At 42.0% G+C, this 22,138-nt stretch overlaps 1 protein-coding gene across 1 annotated transcript; it reads left to right on the forward strand.

The window, feature by feature from the left end:
- Positions 1 to 7,285: 7,285 nt before the first annotated feature.
- On the forward strand, positions 7,286 to 21,769 carry emilin3b (elastin microfibril interfacer 3b). The gene is made up of 6 exons (XM_083919288.1): positions 7,286 to 7,958; positions 16,994 to 17,116; positions 18,195 to 18,517; positions 18,651 to 18,997; positions 19,122 to 19,472; positions 20,146 to 21,769. Exons 1-6 carry the CDS (start codon positions 7,774 to 7,776, stop codon positions 21,277 to 21,279), a joined length of 2,463 nt encoding a protein of 820 aa, XP_083775414.1. The 5' UTR covers positions 7,286 to 7,773; the 3' UTR covers positions 21,280 to 21,769.
- Positions 21,770 to 22,138: the final 369 nt, after the last annotated feature.

Genomic DNA, 22,138 nt, shown 5'->3' on the forward strand with positions numbered 1-22,138 from the left:
TGTGTTTGTGCTCGCCAATGTGTGTGCATTCATGCCCATCACTCAACCTTCAGCTGGGCAAACCTGAAGGGTTGCGTCACAGGCAAAAAAAGAGCAATCCTGGCCAGTAAACTAATCTTTAATTGCTCTGCAACTGGGAACACATTGCTGAGGAAACAAGGGGCTCATTGTGAGTGCCTGTTCATCTCAACACACCTCATATTTTCTGCAGACCGCTGACCCCACCGGCTCTGCAGCATTTACAATAAAACACAAAGCCAGCAATTAAAGTACTAAGTGTTTGCATGCACGATCAGATGCAGACACGCTTAACATGTGTGTCTGCGCTTCTATATGCTGATGTATTCCAACAGCAGCTCAAGATGCTGCATGCTACAATGTATAAGCACTGAGGATTAATGTGAAGTCAGCTTGCTCACTGGAGGATGAAGAACAACATTGTGCTTCTGTGTTTCACTCAAAAGAGCTGTGCATGATGAGGTATTAAAAATGACTGAGATTGAAATGTGTGTATGTGTGTGTGTGTGTGTCTCATGATGGATCTGGGTTGGGGTCGTGGTGGTGGTGGTGGTGGTGGTGGTCTGGCCATGATGTAAACCAGATGTGGACTGGATGCAGACTACTGGAGGGAGAAAGAGGCCTGCACGTGTGTGTGTATGTTGGTACATGCAGAGGGCCAGCATTGATTACAAATCCAATGTAATTTTGCGTTGTTTTTTTTTCCTTTTTACAACCACATTTGGCAGAGTGTGCTGGCATATATGAGCTCATGCTTCATATGACTGACTCATAAATCATATAGACTGCATATAGCCAGTGCTGTGGCAGGGCTCAGCAGTTTGAGAATACTGATATTACTACGGCCATTTAAAAGCCGTGTTAGATAAACTATGTTAATACATTATGATACTGTTTAACCTGTAAATCTCGAAGTTAATGTAGAGATAAAGATGGAGAAATGAGATTTATTTTAACACCACTTTTCTTAGGAAGGCCACCAGAAAAAAACATTTGAAATACTAAATATAATTTCATAACAAAACCAGCTGTCCAAAATGAGCTGAAATTTTTTGCAGAGCTTCTAAATGAGCAAAATCTAATCAACCTATCTGCTCTGGACAGATTACACTGTGTTATTCTTAGCAGCACAGACATCTGTGCCTATAATGCTACATGTGTATGAGCACTAATCCAATTGCCAATCAAAAAATTTGTTTCAGGAAAAACTGTTGGAAGAGAAAGAATAGCCTCATTCAAGTAGTCAGAGGTTTTAAACTCATAAAAAAAAGAATGGAATGAATTAATTCACATTATCATTATATCAATACGGAGTCTGTATGTACGTCTTATATTTGGAGTCTATGCTCTGACCTTATCACCCTCCACCAAGCCAGTCGTCTCTGTGTGGACCGAGCAGCAGAATTCAGATTGACGCATCTAAACTCAATAATCTACTGACATGCCAAATCAGGCTGAAACACATAAGCAATTGATGCTTATTAGATCAGTCTCTTCTTATGACGTCTTATGTAGTATTGATAATAAGCAGATGATCAGTACACATTCAGGCTTAAGGTTAATGAAGAGTGCAGTTGTTTTGGAACAGGAACATTAGCAATATGGATCTAACCATGACATTACAAGGGAACAACATCTAATTTAAGAATCCCAACATGTTATTTTCATGGCCTAGGAAAGTTCAATACTCTCTCTCAAAGCCACAAAAAACAGAGAAGTCAACTTTTGATGTCATCAAGTCTGGAACTGCTTCATAGACATGAATGGGAGATTGATCTTGTATGGGGTTTTTAATAGCCAAATGAGCTTTATTCTATAGTAATGTTCTCAGTTGTGAAACATGAAATGTACTCATGTACTCATGTGCTCTCAGTATCATCTGTATCATCTTCCCCAATTCATTTTCTATGGAGCAGCACATTTTTGAAAATTGGTGTAGTTCCCCTTTTAAGAGCAGACTGTCACATGGATGTTTCTGAGTTAAATATTTACACTGGAAGTGTGCAAGAAAAAGTTTACAAAATGTATACTTATTCTGTGTAGAACAGAGACATGCTAAAATTCCCTGAAGATAATCCATCCATCCATCTTCAACCGCTTGTCCCTATCGGGGTCGCAGGGGGGGCCGGAGCCGATCCCAGCTGACATCGGGCGTGAGGCGGGGTACACCCTGGACAGGACACCAGTCTATTGCAGGGCACATAGAGACAGACAGAGACTGACAACCATTCACACTCATATTCACACCTACGGGCAATTTAGAGACATCAATTAACCTAAACACATGCATGCATTTGGATTGTGGGAGGGAGCCGGAGAAAACCCAAGCAGACACAGGGAGCACATGCAAACTCCACACAGAAGGGATTCGAACCAGAAACCCTCTTGCTGTGAGGCGACAGTGCCAACCAACACACCACCATGCCTCCCTCCCTGAAGATAATATCACAAAAAAATATTTATGTGAATGAGTTGTGTAGAAGACAACAGTCCCATTTGTATTTCTAATTGCTAACATTCTCAATATGTAACATTAGCCTCTGCTAGAGTCTTATCCAAACAATAGCTACTACAAATAAATAAATATACCCATGATCAATTCAGCCCACAAGTATAAATATTAACATTCATATTTCACTACTTCAGCTGCATGAAAGTATCTCAGTGCATCATAAGGAACATGCCAAACCAAATCCAGAATATAATGACCTCAGCTAGTAGCAAGGATGGACTAGGAATGAAAAATGGCCTGGTCTTCTGGCTCAGCAACAGCTCACTCAACTTGATTTTCTCTCACGTAAATGTTCTGGTAATCTAAAAGGCAACCACCAATTCAATTTACAATAAATGTAATTGCAAATAATTGCACATAAGAGGATGCAACAACCGGAAAGAGGCATAAATATGAAGTCAACAGACCATTGCTTTGATCACAAGCAGATCTGTGGAAGAGCAAAAACCCTTGCAAAAACATCGTATACAGCCAATGATTGTCTCATAATGCCAACAGCAGCTGTTGATGTAAACAATGTTGTCATTGAGTTTAATCAACGGTTTTGCAGTATTATCCAATATTGATGTACTTTCCTGGTGATTTTTGTGAAAAAATGAGTGCAAGAATTGTAAATAAACAAGAAATACAGTGAGCTTTTCCTTGCAGCGCATCAATAATATATACTTCTTGGCTACCCAGTGTCAAAAGATGAAATCAAGTGTTCAAACAAAGAGCCACAGACATTAATAGACAACGACAAGCTTTCTCATCTCTCCATGATGAAACCTCCTAAAAGAAGTCATCTCCAGATCACACTGGGGCTCTGTTTCAGCAACAACAGTTGTCACATTCTCACAGCCAAGATGCTGCTGCCACTAGACTCAATGAGGTGCTTCTCTGTCTCAAACACATGTGGCCCTCCTTCTCTCCTTCTGTTAGCCATTCAACCCCATTCACACTTATTTGAACAGACCTTGACAGACGGTAAACAACGGCATACCTGACATGGAGTGACATTGAAATGTGCTTTGAGGACTTGTTTGGTTGCAAAGAGAAGAGGAAAAAGTGACTGTTGTGCATTCATGTGTATACTCTGAAAGGCCATTCCGTTCCCACACCTACATCTTTATGAGTTCATATCCTCCTGGTCCTATTGTGGAAAAAGTTGTTTCTTTCCATCACAGGAAGGCCCCTTTGACCCCTGTGAAAATCCTGTGTTTGTCCCCCTTATTTGACGGCTCGTAACGGCTCAATCCACAAAAAAAATATAGTTTTCTAACTGGTGTGGTGTGACAACACGGAGAGGCGACTGTTCAAAACAACAGCCAAGACGTTAGCATAGATGCTGCAGTAGCCTCCGTTATATCAGAACTGGAGAGTATTTTTTCTTTTAAAAGGAGAGCAAAGAACGGCACTCAACGGCTTTTCTCAATGGAAGGATGTTTTCTCTCTTCTCCAACTGGCCTCGGCAAGAGTTTAGTAGACGGATGGTTCATCCAATCACCTGCCAAGTATTTTTTAAAAGTGCCTGTCCTTTTCCAAACAGTTACCAATGACGGCATCTCAGATGTCAGGTTAGGCTTTCTGTGCATTCCATATGAATTCTTACCATCTCCAAGCCAAGACAGAATACTTCCTTCCTCTTTGGTTGAAAAACCACCAGTGGGTCTTTAATGCCCGCAGAGTGGAGAGAGTAATGGAGTAATTTATCACCATCCATCTTGAGCTGTTGTAGATGGAGGCCTGATTTTACTGCTGGTGTCACATGTTAACGAGCAGATTTTATAGTGGAACTGATGGAGGGTCATGCCACCTAGGAATTAACACAGCAAGTGGCCTAATAGCACGTTCATTTTTTTAGTTATTTTTTTTTCAGTGGTTTTAAATAAAATGCGCTTTTTTCACACCTTAAAGCTGGAATGGCTCACTCTCTGGTTCTCGAATGTTTTTGTTTTGTACATGTGCACCAACTCTCGGCCTCACTTTGGGAATATGGAAATAAATGACAACTGTTTGCCTTGTCTTCATTTCTTTGTGAAGATTGGGTCACTTCCCAGGACACTATACTGTAAGGATCAGGTGTCCTTCTCATTGCTAAGTAGCTGATGTCATTTAACTGGAATCCAACCATTTTCCCTACCTGTCCGTCGCCCTGTCTGTTCCCCCTGTGTCTAAAACCTGTTAAAAAAAAACCCTGAGAAGGCTGATAGCAAACGAAGGGGACAGTTCACGGAGGGGTTAGGGCAATGAAACTAATTGAGTGGTGTCCTGTTTCGGTAAAGTGGATTCATTAACTTTGTCTCTCTTCACAGTGGACTGTGCAGTGACTCCACATATTGATGGCTCCTAACAGTTTCTAGGGGCTAAAGGGGAAAACTGGACACAGGCTGTGTGTCACTTGGAACAGGAGGTGATATCCTGACCTGAATCCAAAACCATATACAGATGAGGAAATTGCACATTGTGCAGTGTAATATGTTGGTCACTGTATTCTGTATAAAGGCCAAAGTATTATATTAGCAAATGCTCAAGACGCTATAGACTTTAAAAATGTTGCATGAATTTCAGCTCAGATTTCAGAGTATGGAACAAGTCAGGAGCAGATAAGGGTGCTGAAACTATTCACAGATGTAGCACAAAAGACGTGAAGTCCATTATTGGCACAATAACCATTTATTCTACATGAAACACAAGGAAATGAAAAAAGTAAAAAGAAAACAAAAGGATCAAACCCAGCTGAGCCGACTAAAACTGTTTTGGTTCACAAGTTAGTAAATTCAGTGTGTGGCTTACAGCAAATATCCCATAATACTAAATGTTGATTCTTTAAGAGTTAGTTATTTTATTTGATATGTTTTGGTTGTCTTGTTTGTTCTTTAAAAAAGCCCATATTATTCTGTTTTATACTATAAAGGATCAAAAACTCATGAGAAGACATATCTCTGATATTTCCTTAACATCTGCACAGTGTGCTGGGGCAGACATCTGCATAAAATTGTGCCAGTCATTTTTGTGAAAAATGGTTTTCAGTGCAGAGCTGTCTGCCAGGATAGATACAGATTTAGAAAAAGTTTCCTTTTCACTGTCTCCCTGCTTTTGTGAGGTGACAGTTTGTGGAGCAACGGGATGAATCTTCAGCAGGAGGCAAAACACTCTGTAGATATTTGAATCTGTGCAGCAAAAACGTACGAAAGTGACCTTAACGATTCCATACTAGATTACATACCTTGGATCAAGATGATAGAATGTAAAGAACCAGAACTAAAACATTTAACTAATCTAGAACACACACACTCTCATCTCTGTGGCTGTTTGAGCACTCTTTGGTCTGAAATTTGGAAACTCTCTTTGTATACCGTGAAACTGTTTGTTTTTCTTTCACACTGACCTGTAAATGAAGAGTAAATAAAGCAGGGTAAATGGTGCATAGTCCACACACAGGTGTGAAGGACTCTGCAAACCAATCGTCCAGACAAAGAGGCTGTTTCAGACACCGGCCTCTTCCTCTACCTTTCTCAGGTTAGCTTTTTAAATCATTCACGCTTACTGAGAAGTCATGCTTGCCCTGCCCATAGTCATTGTCCTCTTAGTGATAACATAAGGACTAAAGGACATTGTGATCCAGCCAGTGGCTACTTTACAACAGTACGATTTCAAATCATTTCAAAAGAAAATTTTATTTCTGTAGAATTGTTGCTTTATCTTTCAGACCCAAGAGTGCTCTGATTGTCATGGAGATGGCAGATCTAACAACCCATATGTTGTCTTGGTTATTAGAAAATAAATTTGCTTTACTGACCAATTTCCAATCATCTTGACAAAACCCTAGAGTCAAAAATTGTGGGAACTGTCAAATTAGCTGTGTTGCTCCATCTACACTTTCTGTCATGTTTCCATTTTGCCAGAAAGAAAACTAGTGATGACCAACATTTTGTAAGTCACTACACCAACAAGCTTCCCACCGAGTCTATTTACATTATAATTTGCTTTTGGTTTGGTTGGTTTCTTCTAAAAGAAGAACATTGCAGCTCCAAAATAAAAGCCCAACAACAACACTGTTGTTTCCCTTGAAGCGCAGTCTTAGAGACATGTTTCAGGGCTTAACAAACATTAATTGAGACACTGATGTTCGCTCATTATAGAAACTGAATTAATTTGTGTAATTCCCAGTGAAAACCTTCTGAAAGACACAGGAGGCAGTTATGCATGAATTCAAGACCTACATGGAAGTGCGGTAAGACATAAGCAGGGGGTCGGGGTGTGGATCGCAACTGAAGCTGTGGCTGGGATTTTTAATGACTGACCGCAGTGAGGCAAGGAGGAGGTCCATTGTGTCCAGATCTGCAACGTCTTAGCTGGCTGCAGCCGTAGCCACGCACATAGGACTGCACACTGGGGCTGTACTTTGTTGACAGCTCTTCCCAGAGCAGATGGAGAAAGAAAAGGAGAAGGCAGAAGAAATAAAATTATTATGGGATTAAACAGACAAAGACGTAGATTGTTGGGGATCAGAGAGCAAGGGGACAGACCAGGAGACGGGATAGCAAACAGAGCTAAAGCAGAATTTGAATCTGATGGTGTGTGTTTATACTTGTATTTATGTGTGTGTGAGAAAGAGGAAGAGGGAAAGAGTCCCCCCCTCCTCCTATGGAGAGAGCAGCCAGGCTGGAGTTGGGGTGGGATATGCAAATACGGGTTGTCTGTCTGCCTGCCCCTTCAGAGGCAGCAGAGCAGCACGCTGCTTCTTGCACACACACCCTCACTCATGCAGAGTGCAGAGGACTTGGAGGCTCAAGCCTAGACAGCAGGTCTCACACGCTTGCATGTGTATGTATACGGAGCTGAAACTTTCCTCGAGACACACTCAAACATTCATCCCTCCTCCTTTCCTCTGTCCTGCTCTCTTCTTTCTCTTACCCCTCCTCTAGCACACCTTTCTGTTGTCTTCCTTGCCCCTCTTCCTCTCCCCTCCCTCTTCAACTCTCTGCTCTGTCCGATGTGCTCAGACTGTGGTTAGTGCGCAAACTGAAGGCGTGCAGGGCGAGATGCTAGTGATGCTACAGCTGTTTGGGTTCCATGTCTCCTTCAGGGCCCACTGAAGAGGACGAGACTGCATGTGAGCCGGGGAACTTCCATACAACACTCTGGGGTGGCTACAACTTTCACTTTTTGCCCAGTTTTTCTCATCAGCAGTATCAGCATTTTTCAAGACTCTGGAATTAATTGAGCTTTTAAAGACTTAGAGACAAAAAACAACAACAATGAGGACCACGTTGTGTAATCTGGTTGCACAGCTCTTTCTCTTAGGAGTGTTGCTATCTGTGGTGCACAGCAAAGGAACTTTCTATGGGGGCCATGTCAACCCTTTCCATGGAAACAGATACAACCTGTACAAGGCTGGACTCAACCCTCACCATTCACCAAACAAGCCCATGACCCGTCACAAGTAAGTGCTCCGTTTTGGACATGCCACAGGCGCTAATGCATGTTTTATTTCCCTTCCCACACTTCAGGGTATTGAATTCAAAAAGCATTCCAAGTAGCTAGAGTGCTCGCAAGCAGGACCCACCTCGTACTGTATTTCCACTGAGAAACACATGTCACCAGCAAGTTGCAGAAATATGGTTTTAGTTAGGGCATCAGCTTGGTAACAGATCCCTGAATTGACTCTCTGTTTCTCCCTTACTCACCATCAGCCCTTTTCTATGGTTCACACCTAAAACCCTCTGTGGCTGGGGCAAACACTATCGAGCAACAATGACATGCTGCCTTATAAAAACAAAGCTGTCATTATGACCTTTATGATGCAGCGAGGGGGGTGTTGAGTTGATGACAAGAGTATTGATCCCTCACAGCCGCTGTGTGTTTGTGTGGGGGGCTCGCTTACTTACAGTACAGCTGGTCACCCGCTGACAGAAGGGAGTGGTACAACTAATGTCCAATAAATACGTAAGCTTTTTTTTCTCTCTTCCGATCTCAACAAGAAGTTAAGTCTTCTGTTTTTAATCAATGGTCTGTGATGTAAATACACTGGACTGATATTGTCAGGACAGTCAAACCGCATGAGCATGTTATTTGAAAGCCACAAAGCTGTGAGATTAAACAGAACCTTATAGATATATTATTGCCTGGACAGGGATGGCTCATGTTTGGTCTGCAGGGTTCTTTCGGTTTTTTCCTGTCTCTTTTGCTTGGCTTCCCCCGAGAGCTTGTATTTCTTTGGACAGCTCCCCAGCTACCTGCTGCTTCACTCAAACTGCCATAGAACACTGATGATTGCCCAGTTCTGCTAAGTCTGCCATGTGCCCTCACCTCCAGAGAACAGGCTCTTCAGCATCCCTCACTCTACTTCTCTTCTTTAACTTGTCAACTGACAATATACAGTAACCCAATCCAGTCAGCTTGTCTCTCCCAGCAGTTCTTATGCGCTAGCTTATCCTTTCTCTCACTGCCTCTCCTCTGTGCACTGCATGATATTCTGATATTTTAATCTTCGCTGGTCATGTCAACTGCATGCTGATGGCATATGACAGTGGCATCCATTTGCTGACTTTGCCAAAGATTGATAGATTACCCAGACATTTATAGATTGTTCTATTTAAAACTAGCTGATCAGTATTGACAGATGGCAGCTGATAATATTCTCCCACATGTGTCTGTAACTATAGTGTTTATACAAGAGTTGCTTACCAACCTTGGACACAGTGGGCCGAAGGGATGTGTCAGTGTCAGACAACCACTACAGATATATGACCTCAGTTGTTGTCAACCTGGACTGGTCAGTGGAAATAGAGACTTAAAAATAACATGTGCTATGACGTGTGTGTGTGTGTGTGCGCGCGCGCGTGTGTGTGTGCGTGCGTGCGTGCGTGTGTGTGTCCATATACATCGGTATGAATGTTTGTGTATTTTTGTGAAGGATTTCACTTATGTGCTTTCACAGCTTGTAAATACAAACTCTTGTTTCTTACTGACCACAGAGACACATGGACAAAACTCACTTGTTTTTAGTGAGATATTTCAAATTTGCAGCTGTCAGTGCACCACAGCCTTTTTTTTCTACACGTTGAATTGTTATCTGTCTTTTGGCAGCAAAGCGAGTCATTAGATTTCACAGCCATTCCCTTCACTCAGTGCAACCACTTGCTGCCGTGAGAAAATATATAGCCCTATAGTCAATGACTGTGACATCTTAGACAGTTACAATACTTCCTGTCACAGCTTTATTGCATAGAAACGCATAGAAGCCACATGGGCTCAAACTGTGCATGGTTGGCTTAGATCCCATTTTGGAGTGTATTGTGGCCCAAGACTTTGATATTACATTTTCTTCTCCAAGAGCAAACTAAAATGATTAAAAAAATATGCTGATTATTCATGGGTATGCTTGTGAAGTGATGCTGTGCATAGGAAACTATGTGTATAATTTATTATGTGTAACATGTTCCAAATGTAATTGTATAAATCACAAAGGAAAAAAGCTAAGTTAAAAATGTGCCCAGCACTCCACAAGCATCTCTCCCCATTTTGCACTATAACATACCACTATACCACAACAACAGGTGAAACACAATCTCAGGGCCATATAATATACCCATCACGGGGAAATGGGTGTTGTATAAATCAATTAGGATCCCAGCAGATGCTACATGCCTTCACGGATCAGATTAGAGACGTATCCTAGGGCTTTTTGATGATGTATGGGACATGGATCACGGGGGGAAAGGTCAGTGAGTTGGTAGAGGTTAGAGGTTACTGGTTGCTGTTGTAAGTTTGTGTTGAGTGTCCAGTGGAGGGCAAGAATGGAGCCAGTCTCCTGCTAAGGGTCACAGAGGCTGGGCAGTAAACTCCCAAGCTCCTCACCAACACATATTTATCTGACTTACTGCTTTAACTGACCTTTCTGCCAAAATGTTTTTGATTTTTTTGTTAACACTTACAATCTAATTGGCTAATGCATTATGCAAAATTAGAGTTTTAAGTAAGACAACAGGCTTTGGTCCACTGCTAACATAAAAAAAAAAGACTACAAACAAGTTGTTAGGGCGACCTATAAAATAAGATTTTTAAAGGGAATAGTTTTGTAAAATAGGGTACTTGAGTTAAATATGGTGCTAAAGCTAGCAGTCGATTAGCTTATCATGAATGAATGAAGTGTTAATGAGTGCTTAGTTTAGAATAAGAAACAATATATTGGTGAGCTATACTGTAGATGTGTTTTACCATTGGACAGAGTCAGACTAGCTTTATACTTAAGCTAATCACCTGGTAGCTGTAGCATCATATTTATCCAACATAAAGACATGAGAGCCGTATCAATCCTCTCAACAAATTTCTCTGCAGGAAAGAATATGAGATGAGGTGTCAAACTATTCCTTAAATGTTTTGTTTCACACGTGAAGGGCCCATAAAATACTTACCAACAGTAGGCATATACGTGAGATTAACAGTTGGATTGGGGCAGCATTGTACCAGACTAAAGGGAGCTGAGCCGGAAGGCAAAGCTTTTGATTTACCAGTCGATCTACATTCCAACCCTCACCTACATGGTCAAAAGTTATGGGTAGTGACCAAAATAATGAGATTGCAAAAGCAAGAGGACAGAATGAGTTTTCTCCATTGGGGTGGCTGGGCTCACCCTTAGAAATAGCTTAAAGAGCTCAGACATCCAGAGGCTGTTCAGAGTAGAGCCACTGCTCCTCGACCTCTTGTCAAGCCTTGACATTAAACCCACAAAGGGTAGGTCTTGAGGGAAATGGTGTTTGTTAATGTTAAATGTCAATTGTATTTTAAATTCCTGTTTCACTCTGGCTCTCTATGCATATTATATAGGGCCTATCTTTATCAGAAAATTAGTTGCTTTGATTTGTCCAACAGCCACCTTCTGTATTACATTGCTACTGATTTTATTCCCAAGCACATTCAGTACAATGATTCCAACAAATATGGCAATTCCGTTTGAAAACCTATTTATTTCAAGAACACAGACAGCTATTCTTACTCAAAGAAGATTATGTGCTTTGGGAAATGCCTGAGGATAAGTTATTGGTGTGTTTTTTCACTACCGGTGTTTGAGCCTCTTACTGTACTCCCAAGAGAAAAGTAGAACAAAATAACATAAAGAATATATAACTGCCCGTTAAAGCAAACTAAAATGATCTATAATGAATAGGAACTAACAACCAGAAATTGTAAACATAATTACATGATTTAACTGCTGTAGTAAGGATTAGAGGCTGATAGCCAAAATGTAAGCACATGTAAAAGTAATGGTATGCCTTTAAGGTAAAATAACCAGAGCTGGCATTGGAGCTGACTGTCTATGAATGTCGGAGCTGGGAGTATCATGTCTTTCCTTTAACCCTAATCAGTAGACACAAGAGTAACGTCAATCAACCCTGCACCATGGGGCCTTCAAACCCTGCCAGTTGGCTAGAACTAGGTTTCATTAAAAACATATATGGAAAGAGATGGGCCCTGGAGAAGAGTTGTTAGCCCAAAGACACGGTTGTTAAAGTTCCTATTAAAGATTGCATGGTTTTCTACCTGGACCGCTCCAGTCATAAATCAGAGGCAGCAGCAGTGGTCTGGGTTCAAACGGTCAGGAATCCTGCAGGTGAGAGAACGGGTAATGAGGAAGGTGAATCCTTTAGTGCCACTGCGTCAAAGCAACAGAGGAAATATAGCAGCTTAGAGGGCCGAAGACAGCAGGGTCATGATGAGGCAACCCAGAGGGGTGTCGTGAAAAATGTAAAGAGAAAGAAAAAAGGTATAAGAAACAGAGGCAAGAGCGGGACTGGTATGCTTAGATAAGTAAACAGTGATTACCTGCAGTTTGCAGATTTTGCAGAAAAAAGGAGACAGAGGTTATGGGAAAAATGGGGGGATTGAAAGGTGAATTGTTTTGGGCCCAGCAGAGGGTGGAGGTGGAGGTGGAGGTAGAAGCAATAATATTTGCCAAAAACGCCCAACATGAGAATCTGAGATGGGAATTCTGCTTTCCCCCTGGGAGGCTGTGAAGGGTTTTAGAAACTGAAATGCTATACTGGAAATATTTACAGTGGGACCAGACTAGCAGTCAAAAAATGACACGCTCTGACGACAGAAAAAAGACAATATTTTGGCATTTAAAGGGGAAAGTGTGTTAGGAGAGAGAGGAGGCAACTGTCAAAGTGTGGCTTTCCCAACATGGTGAAAGGAGGTGAAGACTCTTTTTATGTTGATTGGAGAGGAAGACTAAGGTCAGGTGAATGTGGGAGGTGTACAAAAGAGTTCAACACACTGATGCATTTGAATTAGATTTTTTTCATATTGTTTACAGTGGGATCCAAGTTTCGTTTAACACACAGAAAGAAATAGTTAAAATATATCCAAAATACAATTTACAGCAGTTGTAGAAATTAGGCAAGAAGTCACTTAGCATTTTTGGCTTCTTTTCAGCCTAATTCATTTTATACTAAATACCAGATGAGGGAAATGTAATCAAAATAATCAAAATAGCTTGCAATAGAAATAAGCCCTGTTAACAGGCAAACAGCAAGAAACCCAGCCATATTTATTATCGACCAGCTGCAAACTTAGTCTACTCAAAAATAAAATAAAAGCTCTCCTTAACAAAAAGCCTAGGCTGAAGTTTAAGCCACCACTTGCAAGAAAATGAGGTAAACAGGAGTAAATCAATAATAACCCAGAATAAACAGGCTAACTGAGTAAGCCTTGAAAATAACTTTGAATCCACACAAAAATCTGTTAGGGTTGTTTGGGTTTATTATGCGTGTTTGCAACTTCCTAAACCTCTGACCTTCATTACTGTTCTTTTTCCAGGTCACTCAGGTCCTCTGACCAGATTCTTTTGTCTGTCCCAGCATTTTATATTATTTTAGCTATGGTATGGTTCCAGCAGCCAAATAAAATTTAAAGGTTTATCATGCCTTTGACATTGCTGTCCTGAAGATAAGGAATAGTGCACTTGCTCTCAGTCAAACTTAATCTTCAAATCATGTTTGAAACTTTGACCACTTTGTCACATGAAGCTCTACAATATTACCATGCAATTGCATATTTAAAAAAAAAATGTTTTTACTGTTAATTGTAATTATAATTATAATCATCTATAGCAGTTGTGTGGTATGTTGCCCAGTTAGTTGCTTTTAAATGTGAGTCACTGATTTGATCTAAGCAACTTTTACTGTCAGGTGCTTACTGTATTATCCAGTGTGGCTAACAGCTCCCAACCAACGGGTGCTAAAACAAACGTCACAAAGTATTTATATACTCAAAAAAACAGTCTCCTTGTGTGAAGTGTGAAAATAGCTCAGAGTGCAGCACCCCCCCCTCTCTCTTTCTCCTTCCTCTCTGTTCGCCTCTGATGTCAGATAATGCTGGATCAGGACTTTTCATCCGTTTTTCCCCAAAGCGTCCACATTAGTGCTCTCTGCTCCAGACACACACACACACACACACACACACACACACACACACACACACACACACACACACACACACACACACACACACACACACACACACACAAAACAAAGTTCTCACCTACCTTGCAACACTAAAGAAAGCTATTTTCTTTTCCCATATGACCACTTTCACATCATGGGTTCGTATTTCTGGCGATAAAGCTTTTGTATTCCTCATCCTGCAGAGCTGTGTGGTCCCTGTGGATGTGAGATAAAAGGACCACGAGTTCCATTGCATGTGTAAAATGTGTCCAAGTGTGAGTGTCTGTGCAGCTCACACACACTATCACTATCTCTCGAGTTGAAACTCAACATTCTTCCTATAAAGATCTGTTTTTACACAGCAGAGAAAGTGACCTGCAGTTGCCCCGGCCGACACTGCGGCGCAGAGGGACCGGATTTATCTTAGCGCTCGACTTTGATTCTCACAAACGCCAGAACCCCTCTGTCTGTAAGACACTGAGGATAAAATATCACTCGCAGACCCAAATGACATTGACAGATCTATGAAAACAGAGCAAACTGTGGAGAGAGAGAGGCAGAAACAGAGACCAGGAGGTTTTTTTCATCACATGTACATCTGGATTCCTGCACTTTTCAGACATGGCGAGTGAGTCTGAGGGTCATTGACTCCCTCCTCAGATGTGCATCTGACAAACAAGTCTGTGAACATTATCACTTTTTACTCACTCCACTGATCAGCTCTGCGTGTAAAGTGAGAAGGGGTCACACACTCACTGTACTCTATACACAGACATACTCATCCACTGCTCTGTATCAGCTGTCATTCAACCTTGTATGTTCTTAGAAGCTTATCTCACATTCACACCACACAAAGTTATAAACCTTTTTTTCCATTTAATGAATCTGTCATTTATGAGGAGGAAACCATACTACCATAGTAGTGTTTAACACTACTGAGATTTTACAATATACTGCTTAAGCAACTCACTAATATTCTGTAGATGTCAGTACTGTCAGTTTTTCTTAACTCCGGGAATCTCTATTACCATCACCACGTAAACGTGATCTTGTACAAATATATTTTTCACATGTTAAAAAAATAAAGGAAAAAAAAAGTAATTTATTTTGGCGCCAATGGCTGTGTGTTCTGTGAGCAGCAGATGAGAGCAGAGGGAGTGATCGGTGTTCAGGGATCGTAAAGCAAAGAGCCTGCAGGTGGGGTGTTGGTGAGAAAAAAAGTGCTTGAAAGTAAATTGTTAGCAGCATTGTAACATCAGTAGATGGAGCGGGGAAACAATGCACGAGTTTGTTCTAATGGGAGGCAAAATGTGCAAGAAATTATGATGCATTTGTGTTGTCACATTGGGCCTAAAGTCTTCATTTCATATGTCTAAGCACAATCTGATACATCAAAACATTTTTTCCTGCCAGATTTTCCTTTGCGCTAAAAATCATCTGCTGCAGCCAGTAAATTGCCTCTGTGAGTTTAAAGCGCTTTAAGAACTCCCATCACACCACATCAGTTCAGGTCATAACCACCACTTCCTTAACAACGCATGACCTGGCAGCAGGTTGTCAGGCTGGTATGAAAGGAGGTCTGTCATTTAGTCTCCTGCCCTTTTCCTTCTACCGCTATTAACATATGTCAACAGGGGGAGAGTGGTGACACACACACACACAGACACACACAAATGCTGTCAACACAGTCAGCGGTTTGTAGAAAGCAGCAGCGGTGTAGCAGTTTCTCACAGATTCTGACAGGCTGCTTGTTAGCCCTCTGAACCTGTTAACTTGGCATGTAGAGCCTTCTCGGCCTCTGCGTCCCTCCCTATGCCCCCAAACACTTCTATTTGTCCCGAAACAGCTGTGGAGCAACATTAAGTACTGAATGTGCTCCTAAATGCTCCCCCCTGAATGTAAGAAATGCTTCACATGTGAGTCTAAAGAGTGCAGATCATCGTTTCCTGTGTTGCACGGGGGCCAGAGGAACATTTAGCAGTTGCTATAGCTGCACTGGCAATGAAGAGGGAGAAGGAGAGAGAAGATCCAGCTCCAGCATGATGCAACAACTGTTGAAAGTCATTATAGTGGAGTTATTATGTGTTAGATTTTGGATTTATTTGAGATCTCTCAGGGTTGAAAACTGTCTCAGTGATATTTGTTGTTTTTGTTTTAATAAATTATTTTAGCTCAAGAAACTTGACTTGGTAGGATAGTTCCTGAATTAGTTTACCTCTTTTTTAACTAGAAGGAAACAAAAGACAATCCATTCTCACAGAGCTCAGCAAACATCCCTCTTTCATTTTCTTTTCATCATTCTGACTAATACCAGAGGGATCCATAAATATGCTCTTGTATTTAAATAGGGAAACATCATTTTATATAAGTTATTCATATGTGACATAAAGCTGTTCTTTGAAAAGCCCTCCAAAGCTTGTAAGATCTGGTTATAAAATGCAAACCAAAAATGCAATTTGAAATCAATAATGAAATCATATTATTTCATATTTACATAGATAGGAAATGTGTGTATATGCAACATTACAAACACATTGTTACGGGGCTGCTTATAAAGACAAACAAAGAAAGAAAGCAAAATCAGCAATAACAATTAAACTACTACTGAGCAGTATCAAAATACACAAAAAAGCACTATGCAACAGAAAAGAGGACAGACAGAATAATCAAAAACAGACTTAACACGCGGGAGGCTTCATATTTGAAAGACATATTTGTCTGGAAGATATAATCTCCTCACCCAGCTGGAGGTAGAGCAGCGGGGATTTAAAGGGAAATATCACTAAAAATGAGGTACTGTCATTTGAGCAACTACAGTATTTGTTAATTTAAAGTGAGATTTTTAGGGGGGAATTTAGTTATAAGTGATGAGCAATTATACAGACCCTTTCAGTTCAGCAAAAGCTGTGTAGTCTAACTTTAAATTGTTTACAGGCACAGAGTAAAACAAGGGAATCTTTAATTAGATGGATATTGCAGTATTGCTATATCAGCGCTGCCACTCTAATGTTTCTCTACTCTGTCCCCACAGAAACTATTGTGCCTATGTGGTCCAAAGGAACATCACATGCACCATGCAGGATGGAGTGTCTACCTACGTGAAGGCCGAGTACACCACCAAGTGCATCTGGGGTCAGAAGTGTCCTGTTGTCATGTAAGTTTTTTTTCTAACAAAACACCAAATTATAATAAACGAAAAGGCTAAAGTTACACCTCAAGCCTTCGACTGTTCAGTTTAAGTCATAAAGAGTTGTGAAGTTTGAAATGCATAATCATTACTTCAGGCAGAACAGTGGGGACACTGTAGAATCTACTCTACACCTATGCTGCCATCTAGTGTTCACATGATGTCCATATGCTGAGTGCAGGTCTTCAGCTGCATGCACATCTGTGTTTGTGGTCAGAGCTCTTCTACAGAGAGACATCATTGGGTTTTAATTCAATTTCGATTCAAAACAAATATTTTTAAGTAATTTCAAAGTATGTTGGCTACTGTGAACACCATTTCATTATCTGTACAGTCAAAATGCTGAAGAGCTCTTCCTCATTTATTGATTATTCTGGGATGGTCTTGTTTCTTACCTGCCCAACTAAGTAACACCCCAGATAAATTTAAAACATTACCATTTGTGTTTTTCTATTATGATACAGTTTGAGGTCAGAAGTAATATTTTAATGATGCAGATATAGGAGTGTGTATCTGCATGTGTGTGTGTGTGCCCATGCAGACCATGAAGATTTTAGATGTGATTTTTTTTATTTATTAATATGCCTCTAAAAAGCCCACACACAAAGGCGAATGTGTATGTGTGTGTGTGTGCGTGTGTGTGTGTGTGTGTGTGTGTGTGTGTGTGTGTGTGTGTGTGTGTGTGTGTGTGCGTGCGTGTGTGTGCGTGTGTGTCTGTGTGCGTGTCTGTTTGTGTGTGTGTCTGTGTGTGTGTGTGAGCTTGATTCAGTGTAGACACTAAGGTTGATTTCTGACCCTGGTTCAATCTTCTGATGCCAAATCATTTACGTGACACTTTGTCTTGATCTCCTAATCTCCCTCTAATCTGTCTTTAATCCCACGGAGAAAAACTTCATCCCTTTATCTCTGCTCTTCACTTCCCATCCTCTGACCTGCCTCTGTGCTCTCAATTAGTAAAATCAAATGCAGCACTTCTTATACGACCGTTGTAACATGCTCTCTTGACCTCTGACAGGAATCATGTTTTCCATCATGTCTCCTTCAGGTACAGGACATTCTACAAGCCAAAGTATAAAGTGGGTTTTAAGACGGTGACTGAGCTGGAGTGGAGATGTTGTCCCGGCTACGCTGGAGAAAACTGCTATGATGGACCCACGTCGCTGCCTGACGTTGTGATGCCACCTTTCAAGGGTGGGGGTTTGCCCCATCGCCCAGGGATAAAGGGCTTCCCCCATGGCCCTAGACCCCCTGTGGACCAGAGGCCTGGAGGAGGCCAGCTGGAGCCTGGTAAACCCTTCCCTGGCGTGCCTGACCACAGACCAATACCCACAGGACAGCTCCCTCCTGGAAACGGAAAACCAAACTATGGTGAGAACCAATGCCAATATTGTAAAGCACTGGGCATGTATTTTCTCTCTTTTTTTCATTATTCCTTCTTAAGCGTTGATAAACTTTCTAAATTAAATCCTCTATTTTTTCCGTTTGATCCTTGGAAATACAGGAAAAAAATTTGGGATTTCAGGAGTGACTGGTGAACGTTTGGACCGCATGGAGGAGGATCTGCATCGCCTCACACAGGGTCTAGACACTCTCAACGGGGTGGTGGCTGGCATCGAGGATCGACTGCGAACATCTCTCCGGGAAGACACCAACAAAATCCTGGTGTCCCTGCTACCAAACGGTCCCCGTGTGCCCGACTCCACAGTGGGATTTGGGGTGATCCCAGATGGGACTCCTGATGGACTGGAAGGAGAAGAGGGCTTCACTGGATTTGGAGACTTGGCAGGGAGGGTAACAGAAGTGAAGGATGAGCTGCGAGCCAAAACTCACATCCTAGAGGAGATTCAGGTACTGGCACACTATGCTTGTATAGAGATTGGTTTATTCAGTATCTGTACAGATGGATCAGACCTCCTTTTGTCCTTCTCCTTCCTTTATTAAATGCTATCTTCTCAACTGTGTGTGTCCTTAGGGGATGGTCCTGGGTCATGATGGCCAGCTGAAGAGGCTGTTGGAAGGAGCTAGAGGCAGGCCCATCCCTGGCCCCAGCTTCACTGCTCATCTAGATGAGATCCTGGACACCAAACTGGCCAACATGCGGGCTGAGATCCTAGATGGATTTGAGCGCCGTCTGACCGGTCTGGAGAGCCAATGTGACCAGAAGATTGGGGAGGTGCAGAACCATTGCCATAGGGAGCACATGGATGGCCAGGAGCAGATGCAGCAGTCTCTGGATGGAAGAGAGACCGGGCTCAGGGAGGAGTTGGGCTCTTTGCAGGCTCAGATCCAGGGCCTAACTCTCACTGAGAGCTGCTGTGGACAGGTATTACATTGATGTGATCAGCATGTAGGAGAACAGTTTTTCCTGAAATAAATCCTGAATTAAATTCACTCATGGGGCTGCCATGTAGAGAGAGCTCTTCATCAACAGCGAGAAACCACCAAAATTTAGACGGAAGGTTTAAAGGAATAGGTTGACATTTTGAGCCATAATTTTATTGACTTTCTTACTGAGGATTAGACAAGAAGATCAATACCACTTTCATTGTACATGCCCATATGCTTATATGAAGCTTGAAGGATCGCAGGTTGCTCTGTCCAGAGGAAAGAAAATCCACCTACCATCACTTCTAAAGCTAATTAAATAACAAATTATATCCTTTTTATATTTTAATCCTTACAAATGCCATATAGATGACAATTTATTTAATCTATGTTTTAGTTATGTTGGGAGCAGTGACTACATGGAGTCTTGGCATTACCATGAGGTTGCTGGGCAAACAGCAAAGACTCCAGGAAGTCATTGCATCCGGCTTATAAGTAGTCATTTTGGCTTTTGGAAGAGTTAAACAAATGAGATATATCTCGAGAGAATTATACTATTCCTTTGACTAGATAATGCACATTAATAAGTGTAATATCTCTAAATTGTAATCATGTATGACTGGACATTTTATTGGATGATTAATGAACTAATAAATTATTGATTATTGCAGGTGAATAGTCTGTCCCAGCGTGTGCTGCTGCTGGAGGAGTCAGTTAAAGGCTTGACAGAATCTCAGAGACAGCTCCAGAATGCCCTCACTGACCAGAGCATACACGTGGAGACACTGATCGAGACCCGACTGGTGGATTTAGAGGGCCGCCTCAATGCCACAGAGGGTGGACCTGATGGAATAGCAGGGCTTCCTGCTGGTCTGGATGGCTTCAAGACGATGCTGGAAGACAAGTTGAAGACCCTGGAGGAGAGAGTGTTTGTGGCCGTTGAGGAGCTGAGCAATGCGACTGCTCCGGCACTCCTAGAGGGTCAGGTGGTCCCAGCACTGGAGACTGAGATTGAGTCTGTGAGGAGGAGAGTAGAGGGAGATCTGGATGGCATTCAGAAACAGTTGATAGACCTGGAGCTCCTCTGCACCTCTTCTTGCTCGCCCTCCACCCCGCCAGCAGGGGGTGTCAGTATCCCTGAAGTAGAGGAGGAGTGTGAAGGGATGGAGAAGAAGTTGACTGACCGCCTCAACTCCCATTCAAACCAGCTGGACCGCCTAAACAACACCCTGCAGAACCTGCTCTTCCATATCGCCCAGGAGGACACGGAGGGTGCCGTCCAAGGAGAGATCACCCTGCTTAAGGTCAACATTAACTCTGTGAATCGCACTCTGAAGGGCTTAAAGGACTCTATTAGATTCATTGCAACTGAAGTGGGCCATGCTAATGCCTCTTGGGAGCAGAGAGAGCACCAGATAGTCAACCAGGTACAAGGAATCACCAAACTAGTGGGCCACCAATCCAGCCTCCTAGGGGCCGGGGAGAGGCGGCTGGCCCAGCTGAAGGGAGAGCTAGTGTCCTTGAAGAGACGGCTGAATGGTGAGCTGCAGGGCTGCCGGAGCACAGCGATAGAAGTACAGCGGGAGGTGAAGGATGTTGATAGCAGGGTGAGCCAGGTAGAGGGCCAGTGCAGCAGCCTGGGGGAGCTGGCAGAGCACCTGGAGAGGATCAGGGCAGAGCTTGAGAGACATTCAGACTCCTATCTGGCCGAGGTGAATGGCACCCTGGCCGTCCATTCAGAACAGCTAGCTGAGCTGAAAGGGGAGGTCAAAGACTGCAACAAGGAAGCGGCCAACCAAAAATGAGACCAGTAGCATCTGAGCTACAGATTTTTTTTTTTTTTTTTTAAAGAGACTTGTGTGTGCTTCTCATTAGGCTAAAATGACTTCCTCTGCTTCTCTCCTCTCTCTTTCAAATCCCATCCGCACAGATGCAAATTAACTGAGCCGGTGAAAGTAATTTCCCATAAGCTCCCCCCACCCCAGTGCCTCCAAATGTCCTGGGTTTTTAGTTTAGTGAAGTGAGAAGAGGAGGCCACAGAATACAAAGACACACCTATGGTTGTATAGCTGGGTAATATTTTCCCTTGAGATTTTATTCTATAGGGCATTTGTTTGTTTTTCTCTGATTATGATTGTTTTGTTTTCACATTTTACCTTTTTTTTTTTTAACTTATATGAAATGGCTGCATTGTTATGATGTTAAACTGTTTGTATTAGAGAAATGATTAAACAAAGTGGATGATATGGGACTAATACGCTGCTACGGGTTTCAACACACTTGACATCCTCTGTGTGGACACTTGTCTGGTCCTTTTTCTTAAATACTGTATGTCAACTTGGTGCTATTTACATTTTTGTAAACTTCTGTCTTACACATGTTTAAAAATTATATGTATTTCTGCTTTGACAGTTTTGTTTGTGTCCTGGCACACTGCTCCAAGTAGCATGGAAGTTCCCAAACTCACCGTTAGGGGACAGTGAGGACACATAGCATGGTATGGCAGATTATTACACTATATATGACACTCCAGGCACATTTTTTTGCAATGTAGGCCCTTTTTCAAAATGTATATCCTAATACTCTATTGCCCATGATAATTTAGTCAGTTCGATTTATCACAACTTTATTTATCCATGTAAGGCAGCAGTTTGCCTATGGAGT

This window comes from Echiichthys vipera (genome assembly GCF_963691815.1).
Source record: "Echiichthys vipera genome assembly, chromosome: 9".
In the NCBI taxonomy this organism is placed as follows: domain Eukaryota; kingdom Metazoa; phylum Chordata; class Actinopteri; order Perciformes; family Trachinidae; genus Echiichthys; species Echiichthys vipera.